The following is a 15,267-nucleotide window of genomic DNA, read 5'->3' as shown; positions in this document are numbered from 1 at the left end:
CTTCTGATAGGAAGAGCACTTAAAGAAGAGCTCTCAAACTGGTTTTCCCCAAGAGTTGTAGGGGGTTTTTCCAGGGTCAAGTTGACCAAAAATCTCAGTGTTTAAATGTGTTTTAATGGCTGTTTATTACTGCTGATTTTTATTTCTGCAATTTCCAGCATTCTGTAAAATTTCCAGAATTTGTGTTTTCAGCAAATTTATTTTTTCCAGCTTGTTAAATGTATGGTTATGGGAAAGGGCATTTAACTATATGGGAGAAATAAGGAGAAACTGAAAACCGGGGTGGGAAATGAGAAATTTCTACACTATTATCTTTTGTTGTGAAGCTCCTTGAAGAAGAGCCCTTCTCCTTTTTCTAGAGGGCATCTTCCATTGTAATCTCATTAATAAAACTAATCCTTTTTCTTGAGGAAGCTTTGGACTTTGATCCCTTGGCATCCTTTTCCTCCCTATTTAAAAAGGAGAATTGACTAACTTGCTAACTCACTAATTTAAATCTCTTACTAACTCACACCTCATCCCTTGCATTTGTTAATTAGCCCTAGATTTAGCATTTTGCAGGATCTAACTAACTTTGATCTAAATTGTATTTGAAATATCTCATCTTGTTTCAATTGCTATTAATGACCTAAAGTGATTTTCATATTTCTTGTTAGCAATCTCATCTGCCATCTTTATTTCTTATTAGCAATCTCATCTGCCATCTTTAAGTTATATTTACATCGTATAATTTTCACTTATTTCCTTATGTAAACTAAGTGAAGATCATCTTAAATAAACACTTTAAAGGCATTGTCGGGTTTTGCTCTAACTCATATAAGTCTAATTATTATCTTAGATCTTGTTTCATTGAGTATCTTCATATTGCTTCATTGGTTATTGTCATAATCTTGTGCTCTAAGTGTTTATTTCATATTGGTATATTATTTCCTTTTGAAGCATCTTGACATCATTGTATCTCATTGAAGCATTGCATCTTAGATTTTATATCTTGCATCCTTAAAACCAATGTGGAAAAAGTCGAAGTCGGAATTAAATCGGGAAGAATCCAAAAGTTGAAAAAGTCGTTAAAGTCGGGAGTTTTTTGAAAAAGTCGGGAGTTTTTTGAAAAAGTCGGCAAAATTAAAAAAATACAAAAATATTCATTTTTTAAAAAATCCGGACTTTTTCAATAAAATCCCGATTTTTTTTTTTTAAATATTTAAAAATCGTTAAAGAAACTACCTCATTCACGATTTTTTGGAAAAAGTCCCGATTTAATCTCGACTTTTTAGATTTAATCCCGACTTTTTCAACTAGGAAAAAATTGGCAAAAAATCGGCCGATTTAATCGGCTAGCCAAAAATATCACGTTTTGGGGATTTAATCCCAATTTTTTCCCGACTTTTTTCACACTACTTAAAACCTACCTCCAAGCATAAGCTTGGTTGAATAGAAAGTTAGGCAAACTTTCTCCACCATTCAATCTACAAGCTAGACCCTTACTCATCAATTAAAACAGGTGATCTAGCAGTTCTCTTGTGAGCAATCATTTGTAGGAACGGAGGCACTTGGGTTGTTAGAAGCCCTGGGTAGGTACTGTTAATGAGGCCTTAGCATCCTTCCCCAACACTTTTTTCTAAAACCTTCTTTAAGACTATTTTCTAACAATTGAGGAGAAGGCCTTCACCTTAGATTAGGCATTTTAACTATAATTTACTAAAATCTTGCATATCACATAGCTTAGTTCTGCATTCATTTGTCTAACTTTCTCTCATTTGGGCATATTGTTAACTATGAGCATTTTATTTCACTTGCAATATTTCATTACCGCTTTCTATTGTCATTGTCATATCTTATTTGAGCCTTTCTCTTGAAGTGAAGTACAAGTTTCTTTCATTTTTGCAAGCTATAATTTCTACACATATTTCAATAGTCTCATCTTATACTAACAGTTGTCTTGAAGCATTGTTGTTATTGTGACTTGAAATATCAATATACTTTTGCAAGTACCTTGATTCGTATTTGAGCATTGTTTATAAGGCACCGGTCTATCATCCCTTACATCTTGTGTTTGTCATATTGATCTTAATCAAAACTATCCTTCACATTGCTCATAAATATTTACACTTTCTCTAATTAATCACGTTACATTAATAATAATTGCCTTGCCCTTAGTCTCCTAGAGCTTGTTATTCCAACAAGTTTTTCTTCATCACCACCTTTTGGGACTACCCCCCTTAGCTTGTCTAGAAGAGAGTTTAAACAAGGAACCCTACTTTGAGCGTTGCGCCATAAAGATTATACCTTGTGGGGTTGGAAACTTTTCCTACAATTAGGTGTACATCTTAAGCGACAACAGGGCCCATTCAATGGGTACGAGTGTCAAGTGGCGTGAGTGTATCTATTTACAGGGCAAGGGGAAGGCTAAGTCTTATTGCGAGGTATACAACGCCACAAAGCTTGGAAGGTCTCCCACAACGATTTCAGTGGGGAACAACATTGAAACCCATAGGCATTCTATGCGGCGGGATGATGTGGCAATAGATGGCCCACACCAGCATATATATATATATATTGGTTATGGGGACCATAGAACTCAGGTTAGATGTGACTTGGTATGGGCGGCTCGGCAGCTTCCACTTGGCATGATGTAGCATGTAATTTGACAACCACATGAGCGCCAGCTGCCAGGCCTCAGTGACATGGCACAATTTAATTGGCCAAGACTTTACCCGGTCATATCTTTTGATCCAGGATTCGGATTGAGACAAATTTTATATCATTAAAAAGGTTTCGATGAGACGAATGCAACATTGCAATCTATATTACGTTTTGAAGAAGTTTAATAGATAGAAAAATTTAGACCCCATTTGCATAACGGGACTTTGGAGGTCAGATCAGCATAGTAACAACCTCTTTCTACAGGGGGTATGTTACAGAGTAGCCGATTTGCCAAGGCCAAATTTCCTTAGGCACAATGGCAGCTCGAAGGTAAGGCGCAAGGTTGATTTGTTGGCAAATTGTTGGGCCGAAATTCTCCAAGCCGAGTTCCTTTAGAGGCCAATTTCCAGGAGGCAGAATTCCTTGGACCGAATGCATCCAGTGAGGGCTGAGTTATAGGTTCTAGTAAATGTATTTTTCTTTGTAATTCTCTGTTGGTCGAAAACCCTGATCTTCCAGATTAATGAATGACAGAGAATTGTTGTGGGTATTTAATATTTATCTGTTGCAATGTGAGATTGATATCTCCTAATTTATTTTCCGCTGCATATATTTCTAGAGGTTAAAATACCAGTGATTTTATTTTTTGGTAATTCAGAAATTATTTGATTAATTAAATAAATTGCTAGGAATAAATAATTGTTGTGAGAAAATAAATTTGGGCTGGTATTAGGAGATTTAACACTCATGTCATGTGACTTAGGTCTAGAACTATTACATGGTACAAGAATATGAAATGCAGTTTATAATCAGTCATACTAGAAGTCGTTTCATATTTTATTTTTGAAAGTATGGTTTGTGGTGCCACCAGAAGGCCTCAAGACTTCTATTTCATAATTTTGGCTTTGAATGAAATATAGAAAAGTGCTGAAAATTTCAGTATATAAGGAAGCATCTAACACCGATATGCCATGTTGGAGAATGTAGGCAAAAGAAAAAGAAAGCCATGTTGGAATTTCAAAAGCCAGCAATCATTAGCTGGTATGTTAACATCAAAATGTTGGCTTTCCAAAAGTATTCTCTTTCCCAGTTTGACATATGTAAAAATACGAGGTTTTAATGATTTTATATAGATACAACATGATCTGAATTCCCAGAGAACGATTGCAAAAGGAAAAGAGATTTATTTTGCCCAAATACATGTCTTACAACTGAATCTCTAAAGTTCTTACCTCGGTATTCTTTCCAGGAGGAGGACATAACCATCAGCAGTAATGACGCGAATAGCCTCATATGGATATCTGAAAAAGGGACAAACCCAGTTACAATTCATCTGTGTAGCAGATATACCTTGCTTCAGATTAGTTCTCCAAGTTCAGATTTATTCTTTCATGCAAAATGTAGCAATATCGAAATAACTTTATCATTATAGGGTCAAGCATATATAATTTGAGGGAAGATTTCCAAACTGCTAATATGCTCTTCATTTTATAGCTTGCAATACTACATTACCCCAATTCTGTTATGACATCTCCACATGTGCGTGCATCTGTATTCAAGGATTGCTGAAATTTTGTTTGTCGAAAAGTGGAACTTGGATCCCAATCATTAAGAGTAGATGTTTGCACATGAACATCATTATCACTAGCAGACATGCCATGACTTTTGCAAGGCTGTATACTTGTGATGAGCCTTTTGAACGCCAACCTACATGTTTCGAAAGGAGACAGGAGAAAGTAAAGTGCTTTACGCACAATATCAAATGCAACTTCTATAACAATCTCTATAACAAGCTGAAGATCCTGTTCAATACACAACAATTTCAATTAGAAATAAATTATGGAATTGCTCTGATTCACAGTATAAACAAGATTGTCAAGATGAATATTTCTATAAAGATTCCAGAATAACACTGTCAGCTGCAAGGGACAAAGAGAAACACACAAGCCTAAATCACTGAATACAAGATATTAGAATTTCCACAGACAAAATGATCTAAAAGCACCAAGAACCAGTTACAGTGACACCACCTCAACTACGCCACGTCTCCGATCCGTAGTACGATGAACTACATGATCTTTGAAGCTGTTCATTCTTTTGCTTGCCAATCCATACATGTGGCTGAAACTTCCTCTGCTACTTGGAGAAGCAAGCAATGATCTAGGCCACCCCGTAGAATTTCTGGAAGAATTAGGGAAAGGCAGTAACACATTAAATAGATATTTGAGTGGCCAAACAATCCATCCAAAAAATCTTTTCAGCATTGATTTTGGATGGTTCTCATGGCTCCAAAAGCCACTTGCTCGTGAACGATGAGAAGCTTGAGAAGAAGGTGAAGGAGGTATCATGTTCTCATCATTATCTTCCTGCCCAGATTCATACTCTGATTCTGTACAAGAATCAGCATCTGTAGAAAAATCATGGATAAATTGATTGAAAGATGAGACCCCACTGTAACCAGGAAAAAAATTCTGTCAGTAAACATCAAAGGATGATTGATTATATCCATTAAATTATCTGAATAGTTGATTCATTACAATTCATTCTACAGCATGGTCAAAGTGAATTGGAAGGCAAAACAACTACCACTGTCACCAAATAGATATTTGACATTATATTTTATAGCATAGAATACAAAATAGTTTGTGGACTGACATCATATCTTTTTTCAACCAGTTATGCTTTTGAAACTCCAGCTAAGAAATACACCAAAAGAATAAAAAAGGGGGAGTTTCAGCACAAAATGGTAGTTCACATCTAACCTTTTAAAAGCATTCCAGTAAATTTGTGCTAATCAAATTTTGAGGGAAAGTCTCCTTTAAAAGAAAAAATTCTCAAATGTTGGAATAAAATAAAGAATGCACATCTATAAAAAAAATCTGAAAGCATATATAAATTGAGTTAATAGTTGTTTCTAATACACTATTTCCAACTTACAAATAAATAGTTTACCAGACTTCAGGCTAATAGCATCTTAAACCATGCAATTAAGATTTAGCGACTCTTTCCAATCTTCAATGAATTTTATATTCACATTTGAAACGTTTGTTCTCTCCAATTTTAAGTGCTAAGGCCCCCATGGTGAATTTTTTTTGGCATTTTTTTCTTTTTCATTCTTCACAGTTTTACGACAGCTCTTTACTTCTCTTAATCTTCTTATCTCAAATGCAAACCCAAGGATTTGCATTTGCCCTATGTTGGATGTTTCCTAGGCTATCCAATGCTACTGTTTATTAAAATTGTAATAGCATGCTCCCTGTATAGGGCCTCGTAGGAATATTTTCATTACCTCATTGGACTTCATATGGAGAAGTAGAATTTTAGATCCCACTCAAAATCCAGCAGACTTGACAGTTTTCAAGATTTCAAGATTGGGGGAATTGCTATGTTTCCATTGGATTCTATCATGTAAGAGGGTTTGGAACTCGTATTTAATCAAGAGGACCAAGCCCTCTATGTACCTCAATGTTGGTGGCATTGATTTTTGAACTCCTTTGTCATGACCCTAGTAAAATTGTACCTATCACTCAAACAAAATCTTGAATTGACATGTTAAGCTTTTTATATCTTATTTTAATGTTTAGAGGGTGATATTGATGATGAGGATGCCAATATATGTGATGATTTTGATGATATGTAGGTATTTGTTGTAGCATGAATTTTTTGGACTATAGAGGCCATATAGAGCCTCTTGTTGATGTATTTTTGGTTCAAATATGGATAGCACTCAGTGCTAATTTGGTTATATGCACTCTTGCTATATCTATGAGAAACTTTGCATATTTGTGTATGATGGTTTGCATTCATATGGATCCATATGAATATTTTTGTCTTCTTCTTTTTTTAATTTGAATATTTATGTATCTTTTGGTCGATCGATTTTTTAGTCCGTTTTTTTCCAATTCCTAGTTTTGGACTGGACCGATTCGATCATCAGTATGGTTCTGATAATGTTGGTTCATTGTCCATTGTTCATTTTTAGTTTCAACTTTTGAGTCTTGACTCTGGATAGTAATGACCTTAAACCAATTCTTGGATTTGTCACCTTTTACTATATTTGAGTTTGAGCAATTTTAATTTACTATTCCAGACTTTAGACTTTCAATTCTACTATTTTGCTTAGTACTACTCAAATTCTAGAATAATGAATGATGAATTTAAATCAATATATGCAATATTTTACTATTTATACTTCATTGAATCATTTATGATGTATGAATCAATTATTTAATTATCGAAATTGAATTTGAATCATGTTTATATATATATACCCGACATCCCCCTTTCCCCCCTAATTTTTCCCAAAATTTGGGGGTGCTCCCACACGTCCCCCTTATGTGTCTCCCCATTCCCGTGTCGCCCTATCCCAGAAACTTGGTGGAAAATTGGAACAAATAAAAGCAAACAACAACAAGAAACAAACCAAGTGACAAAGGGGGAGAAATAAAATAAAGGGCTAACAAAAAAGTCATCAATTAAGGGAAAAACTATGCAAACCACAAAACAAAAAGACACCAAGCTAAAGATCAAAAGGTAAGGGAACCAGGGGAATGTAAAAGGAATAACTACAAAGCTAGGACAAAAGAACAAGAAACAATCCAACAAGAAATAACCTAAGGTGCTCACCAATGAACTACAATTGAAACTTCAATTGTTGTGAGAGCTAATGTTGCTAGTGATGAACAATAGTAGCCACACTATACCAAAATGCCTAGCAACTGAGGGACTTGTTCAAATACCTTGGATTAACTAAACAGACTGGAGTTGAGCTAACTAAGTGAACCCTTTCATACTCATGTGCCACCTTAAAGGAGGTTGCCTCTAAGAAACAAATACAAGGTGGTCCAATTTGTTGCAACTATCAACCCCTTTTAGGCAACATCGACAATGTTATCAATGGCAAGCGTGTTTTGGTGTTAGTTATCATAGCTTATATCATTTTCGTCAATGATATGTCTTTGTTGACATTGACAATGGATTGAAATCCATTGGCTTTTTCTCATTGTCCTTGTCAATGATCACGGCTTTGTTGTGATCAACAACTAATCCTTCACTGGCATCAATGCCTTTCCTATTGTCATAACCTTTCTTGATCGTCCATTGCTCGTTGACCTTCCTCCATCAGTTGCTCCCTCATTGGCACCTTTGTTCATCAGCCATGCCCTTCTTAGCACCCTTTAACTTGGCCTTGAAAGAACCCTTTAGGCTCAAAGCTTCTACCTTGGGACTTAGACACATTCCCAATCTCATTTAGCAATTTATTGACAAATCAAACCTTCCCACTTGGAGGTTGACAATTCCCATTAGCTTCCCTTATTTGCAAGCCCGAAAACATTGTTTGACCTTATTGTGGAGTCTGGACTACGCCATTGTATTGCTTGTGGTAGTCACCCATCATGCCTACTCTATACAATCTCAAATCACCTTGCCTACTCCTTCAAAGATTATTGTCCAATAATAAATTTGTATCTAACATAGCATGCGATTCCAAAATTAACTCATCCATGGCAAGTATAATCAACTCTTTATTCTCATCTACATCCAATGGCAACTTAAATAACTTCATCAATTTGGCACTCAATGGAAATTAAATAATAAAGACCTATATAGGGAAGTAACTCTAGTTGAAATGCACTACTACTATTTGCTCCAAATCTTGAACAATCATTAGTGACATTCACTAGGCTAGCTCTCATCAATCCCCTCCCTAGTGAGAGGAAATCATCTCCAATTTCGATTGAAGATTGGAAGATTATTGCTCAAATGTTGATTGGGATAACCACTTGGTTTGAGTGGGTAACTTGATTGTGTGATCCACCAAAGAAGTGGTCGTAACAAACATATATACATCAATATATAAATATAAATATATTAATAATAAACATAAAAATATATATTAGTAAATAAATAATAACAATAATAATTAGCAATAAATGAAAGGACGGTTCCTATCTAAAAGATGTGACTTGGTAAAGGGACATGATCTATCAACCATTGAAAGTTGCAACTAGTCAATGCTATAAGTACACTATCACATGGTATTCTATGTCAGGGGAAGTTGGCCCTCCTTCATTGGTTGTTGGAATTGTAATGGTGTGTTTTAGTCTTCACCGGCTACACTTTGTGACGCCATCGGATCCCATGACCTTCTTTTCCTCACATAGACACACATCAGTCCCATGCAAATGCCACCCCCAATCCATCAGTGCCATTGGGCATGGTCATGTCAATAGGAGAGTAGATCTAATAACATCTAAGGTTTTGAGGGGGTGGCATGTATTATACAAGACTCCCTCTAAGCAGGGTTATTATGGTATCATCTGACAAGAATGCTTGATTTTTATAGGTCTAGTTCCATCAAAACAACCCCCTTCTTTGAGACAGCTACATTACAATTTGCCACTTCCTCCAACCTTGTCTCCTTTTGCACTTCATAGGGAGTCTGAGGGAGACCCTTTCCTCAATCTTTACATAAACATTCCCCACTATTCCACTCTAGTGGAAGTCATTCTACTCAGTGACTTCAATGCCCATACCTGAGATTTACAGGTACTCCTTCATGACAGAGCTGAGGACACACTTTGCCTCTAGGAGCTAGAGCCAGAACGTATAGGTCATCATAAGAGTTCACGAACAAGAATGGACCCCTCACTGGTTCCAAGAGACACCTCTTGCATTTGGATGAATTTCATGGCTTATTGATCGTGAACACGCTTCCATGTTTTCCAGGCTCAGGAGCTTTTACTTGCTTCCTCCAAAATTGGGGGGGCAGTGTGGTTGACTGTCCTGGCCAACCAGGACCTTCTCCCACATTTTCAGCACTTATCAGTTTCTCACATTCCCCTGACAGACAACACCCTCCTCACCTAATCCCTCTCTACTTCTGCCCCTTCCCCTAACCCACCGCGCCACCTCCCCACACCACCTTCCTTTTCAATAGGGATTATGCAGAAGATTACACTACCCATCTTATCCTTTGCTTTGCCCGAAATGAATGACAGAGATAAAGCATAATTTCTGAATTTAAGAATAAGCTCCCACATTTATTCAATATGCAATTGATTGCTCTTTTTTGTGGGTAATGTCTTCTCCAAGTTGTTGTGCGTTTTCCACTACTGTTATGCACTGCAAATGGCCTTTCATTTCATCAAAACTCTGTCCTCAATTCCCAATGTGCTGCCTGGACACTTGATCCAAGAAGATCTGCACGCATATCCTTTCTTTTTAATCTTAGCTGTAGTTATTTGCTTTTTGTGCAGCTTACTCATGGTTTGTAAGCAACGACTGTCCACTGGAGCATCCATTGCTGCAATCACTCATGCCTTAATCTTGATTCTCATATTAGCATTACTCAAACACCAAGTCATACTGAGCTTCTATAATTTTCCATGCTGTTGCACTGAATTCTTTGTCTAGTACCGATTCTTCATGCGATTTCTGCACAGATCTAATCCATTTCCCCCAGATATAATATTTTCCCATTTTTAATTCTGCAATTTTCTTCTTTCTTCAACACTTAAGAATCTAGATCTACAAACACCGAGAATGCCCAGAAAAATTTATGCTCATCCATCACACATACAAATTGCAATCAACATTTATTCTTTCATCCTTCACACAACAGCAATATCACAACTTCATACAAGAAATATCTCTGCAAAGAATTTCAGATCTGTCATTTCCTCTTGCAGTCATGGATTGCAATCCTGAACAGCAATCTCCATGGAAATATCTCAAGAGTTTCTTTTTCTTGTAGCTTCCTTCTCCTGGATCCATATCTTCCTTGCACCGATCTCACTATTATGTTCTTCATCAAAAACTACTTCACTCTTGTTAACTTCTCTTCCAAGAGAAGTTCAAATCATGATTCTACCAGACCACTATTTCATGCAATAATAGCACCAATTTGAAGCTTCTTCTGCAAGTTCACACGCTAGTAATTTATTCTTTGTATAGCAAATTGGTGAAGCCAACACTGCCCATCGCTTGCACATATCTCCAGCCAAGTGATCAATGGCAAACACACGTCCAAAAACAGACCAAAGGAAGCAATAAGAAATGCTTCAAGCGCAGTAACTTATTGCACTTATTGTGCTCTTTCCAAGTGATTCAATGGAAATGACAGCCTACCGTTAGATGCTCACTCTCCAGCTCCACATTGTTGCTCTCTTTCTTCTTCATAATTTATTCAGCAAGCAACATTCAAATGAAGAAAACAGAAGCACACACTCTACCGAAATCAAGCAATCCTCTACTATAAGGGGTGGATTAGCCTTCACATGATTCCATGCTCTGGGCCATCTCCTGAGAGGGTCAAGCGCTTTCTAGCTCTGATACCATGTTAGAAAAGATTGAGAAAGAGAGAGAGAGAGAGAGAGAATTTCCTCAATAACACTTGATATAACTTCACTGTATCTCATAACTTTAATTGATACAATATGCATAAATATAGCATATATTGGCCCTCATGGACAATAATCGACCTATATTACAGAACTATCAGCCCACCAGTGCACAATGCATAATATCACAGCCCACTTGTATAATGCTATGCCTAAGTTCAATGGCTCACAAGGATGAGCATACATGTACCTAAATACATTTGCTTGCACGATAAGTCATAGCCTAATAAATGCATATTTACATGCACCTGACACGTGGATGACTCAACAACCACCTTGACTAGCAGGTCATCCACACACACACCTATTCTTAGAGGTAACATACCACACTCAGTGTCACATAACAAGCAGGAGTTACAATCCAACAATAAGCTAAAGAAAGTTTACTCTCTGTGGCATACTCGCTAAGAACACGTTTCTCAAAGTGCTTCCATAATAATTATATAAAATGTGTTAAAACTTTGTTGAAGATTGTTCCTCAAAGATGATATAAAATTGAAGCAAAAATGTTCTCAGTCATTGAATACATGCATCTAGGGGCATGAAGGGACAGAATAAGTCAGTTTGAGACAGATACAATGAGATATAGAATGAGAGTCAATTATAAGGTTTGATTAATTATATTTGGAGGCAGGGGTAATAATAAACACATATAGAACACCAAAAGGTTTGCTTTGCTTGGTCTTTCACCCATTGTGTGCTAGCCACAAGGTTCTGGAAGGCTATGGGAGACACATGTAGAGTATGCAAAGGCTTTCTTGGCTTGTGTTTTTAAACCTACATGGGCTACCCGCACAAACAAGGCTTTAAGTTTAAAAGCTAGGTTTACAATCCATGAAATGTAAAAAAATTGGAAAGGGCTATTATAATGCAAGTGTTGAAGGAAGCCTCTTTTGAAATAGTTTTCAGGTTCTCAATGCCTCTATCTATTGAACAGTTAGTTCGACATGCGTATTGCTAAAGAACTTGGTCACCTTGTCTACCACTTGTTAGATTTCCTTGAACCCAGCACATGGTATTTAATTCCTAGCAAAAACCACTGAATAAAACACACAACTAGGTTCCTAACAAAAATATACAGCGGAAGCATATTACACAACCAATCTCAATCGCATATGACACACAGATATCTGCCCAATCAACAGTTCTTCATCAATAATTACTCAGAACTTACTTGGGCTCCCTTGCTAGGATAATGGCCCAACTGAGGAATTACTTATGTAGCGATAAACCTAGAGTTATCCACCTGATCAAGCCCCAAATCTGTCCTTCAATCTTCCTCCGCTGATCTGGATCTGTCTCCATAGCTGCTCCTTGCACCTTCCTTGAACCTGGCACACTGGAGCCTCCTAAGGCTAGTGCAGCTTGTTGCTGCACAAACTAACTGGCCTTGTGAAGAGGCAAGAGCTAGAGAGCACAAGCACGCTTGGGACAAAGGCCCACTGTCACCACAGCCTAAGTCCCCTACTCTTCTCAGATTTTCATCGACGAGAGGAGTCTCAATATTACTCGTGATAAATATTTTTATGAGAAATTTGAAGTGAGGCAAGGTAGCTCATTCAATGGAAACTTCAACAAATGGTGCAAGCTTTGGGAGAAGCTAGTAAGACTTTCCACGAAAAACCCCTCTGGAAAATATCTACACAAGACCTAGGGTTCAAACTTGACACGAGATACATGAGCATCCAAGGTCAAGGTAGGTAAGAGAAAAGGCAATGAATGATTTACCTCACCAAGTACTAAGGAATTTGCCCTCAAAGAATCCCTAAGTTGAAGGATTAGCTTCTAGGGTTCCCTCTTGATGCGACAACTACTCTTGATGCGACAACTAGGGCATCAAATTTATGGAGAACCCACCATGGGAATTCCACTAAAATTTGAGATCCTTTAGAGGAGACACAAAGGAAGATTTCTATCCAAACGAAATTTGAAATTCCTCCTCCAAAAGATTTTGCACTAAGCCCTAGGGGAGCCTCCTTATCCTTAAAGGGACAAATTTTAAGAAGAGAAAAGAAGGAAAATTTATGGATTAAATCCAAGTTTGACCACCAAGGGACTTGATTAGTGCCTAGACCATTGGGATTATAGAGTCATGGGTGCTTATAATTGGCTAAATTGACCTTCAAGGAGGCTAAAAGAGGAAGTCCTAGCTACCCCTTTCGGCAATTACGCTCTTTAGCAATAGTTAAAGGAGTTTCATGGATTAAATGCAATCATTATGCACTAGGAATATTCTTTCCACATTATCAATGAGTAACACATGCAAAACTCCCCAAGACTATAATTTTGAAAGATATTCAATAAAACAAAGTGTGAATTCTTATCATGAGAACAAATTCCATGCATTAGACATTATTTGCAAGATAATTTCACCAAAAAAAAACACTTACAAGACAATGTAGAGTATATCCATCTATCAACAATACTTTAGAAGGTCCAAAAAGATAGCAATAAAGATCCAAACATCAAAGTGCATCCCAAAAACGTCCAAAAGTATCCTCAAATTGCAGGTTCGAATTCTCTATTGAGGCTGAAAATTCCAAGTGTCATGGTTGAGATGATAATAGGTCTCAACTATTTATACAAGTGTGTTGGCATTGTTGTGTTGGCATTGATGTCAACAAGGTCATGGTCATACTTGTCATGTGTGATGGATGTTGACTTGGTGTCCTATTGGTTGGAATTGATGTATTGACAGTGAGATAGTTGTGTTGGCATTGATGTCAACTATTGAGGTCATGCACTTATGTCAACCTCATGATGATGTAGATTGATGTGACTCATGATGGTTTGTATTGATCATGTGATGGCATTGATGGAGCTTGTGGTAACATGTTGGTCTTGGAGGAGTTGGCATGTGCACTGATGGACATGTCATGATAATTTGTTAATGTTGCTACAGGTAGAGGAGGTTGTTACATGTAATGATCAGATATCTACATGTGATTGTGTTGGTGATGGCACACTAGTTGAGTTGTTAACTAGGTCCTCATTAGGTCTTGATGCCTATGCCTATGAGTATGACTTGTTGTAGTGATGTGATGGCATGAAGATGGTGCTACAGAGGTTGCCGAGGTGTTTCAGATGTGTTGCAGCTTGGCAGAGGTCAGATGGAGAGTGGAGGACTTGTTGACATACTTGCTAACCTTGTTTGTTGGCCCTTCTAGGTCAACTTGGTAGTGACACTTGGGAGGATCGTTTCATCTACTTGCAAAGGTATCAGAAGCTATGTCAAAGGTCTGAAGGCTAGTACAGATGTTGGAGAAGATTTTCCATTAGGTGGCGAAGGTTCTAGACTGAAGAACAGATGTTTTAGTTCAGTTTTATGCCTAGTTGTTTAGTATGGATCTCAAAAATCTAAGGCATGGGTTTTATGCAGAACGGACCAAATTAACTTTCCTATGAGCAGTTTTTCAAAATTCAATCTAAATTGAGAGAAATGAAAGGTTCTTCAAAGGATCCCCTGCCTAGTCGCATGGAGAGTAGCCTGTGGGAGAGGTTTTAGGTCTCAGTTGTTGGCAAGGCAGTGTTAAGGGAGCGGTTATGGCTCCAGGGTACCAAAGTCACATCCAACCAGTGTCAAGGGAGCGACTATGGCATTTCACGATATTTCCTCCGCATTCCTCGCATTGAAGGAAATTAAGTTGGAAATTCCCAGAGGCTTCAAGAATTGTTTGAAAATGTCAAGAATTGTTTGAAAAGGTCCTATCATGTTTTGAATGCATTTAGTGCACTAGTAGTGACCTTAGTGGATTGATTTGGTCCAATTTGTGCACCTTTGATCCTAGCCCTAAGCTCAATTTCGCCCTACATGTTTTATATTCGTGCCTTGTGAGCTTTGTGGCTATTGATTGTGGTAGGATGTTGATGGTATGTGTGGAGAGAAGACAGAATAGTGAGACCATGCTTCAGGTCTTGAGTAGAGCATAGATGCTTCAGTCTATGAGTACTAGTGACTATATTTTTGAGCAGATCTGAAGCATGATTTAGTATAGATCAGAATTGGAGTTGTTGGTGTAGAGTTTGAGTTGGAGAGTTTTGTATGCTACTAGAGTATATGTTGGTGATCCTCTCACACTTGTTTTGCGAGAGCCGTTGATACATGTAGCACATAGCCATGTGTCTTATGATGTTATATGTAGTATGCAACATTTTATTGTTGTGAGGGTCTGATATTCAGATTTGTGTCGACACAGTTTTATATTGGAGAGCACATATTTTG

At 37.4% G+C, this 15,267-nt stretch overlaps 1 protein-coding gene across 1 annotated transcript in view; it reads right to left on the bottom strand.

Annotated features, from left to right (window-relative positions):
• The window catches only part of LOC149225007 (uncharacterized), a 241,761-nt gene that overhangs the window by 167,534 nt on the left and 58,960 nt on the right, over positions 1-15,267 (bottom strand). The window contains exons 3-5 of the mRNA XM_089386405.1: positions 4,674-5,094; positions 4,156-4,445; positions 3,876-3,944 (exon numbers count right to left, since the gene is read on the bottom strand). Coding sequence (XP_089242531.1) covers positions 3,876-3,944; positions 4,156-4,445; positions 4,674-5,094 — 780 coding nt within the window. The remainder of the gene's footprint in view (positions 1-3,875; positions 3,945-4,155; positions 4,446-4,673; positions 5,095-15,267) is intronic.

The sequence above is a fragment of the Pinus tabuliformis genome, chromosome Q (assembly GCF_031772625.1).
Source record: "Pinus tabuliformis cultivar Carrire ecotype Pingquan chromosome Q, CPIR1, whole genome shotgun sequence".
NCBI classification, from domain to species: Eukaryota; Viridiplantae; Streptophyta; class Pinopsida; order Pinales; family Pinaceae; genus Pinus; species Pinus tabuliformis.
This window is presented reverse-complemented; position numbering and strand designations above follow the sequence as displayed.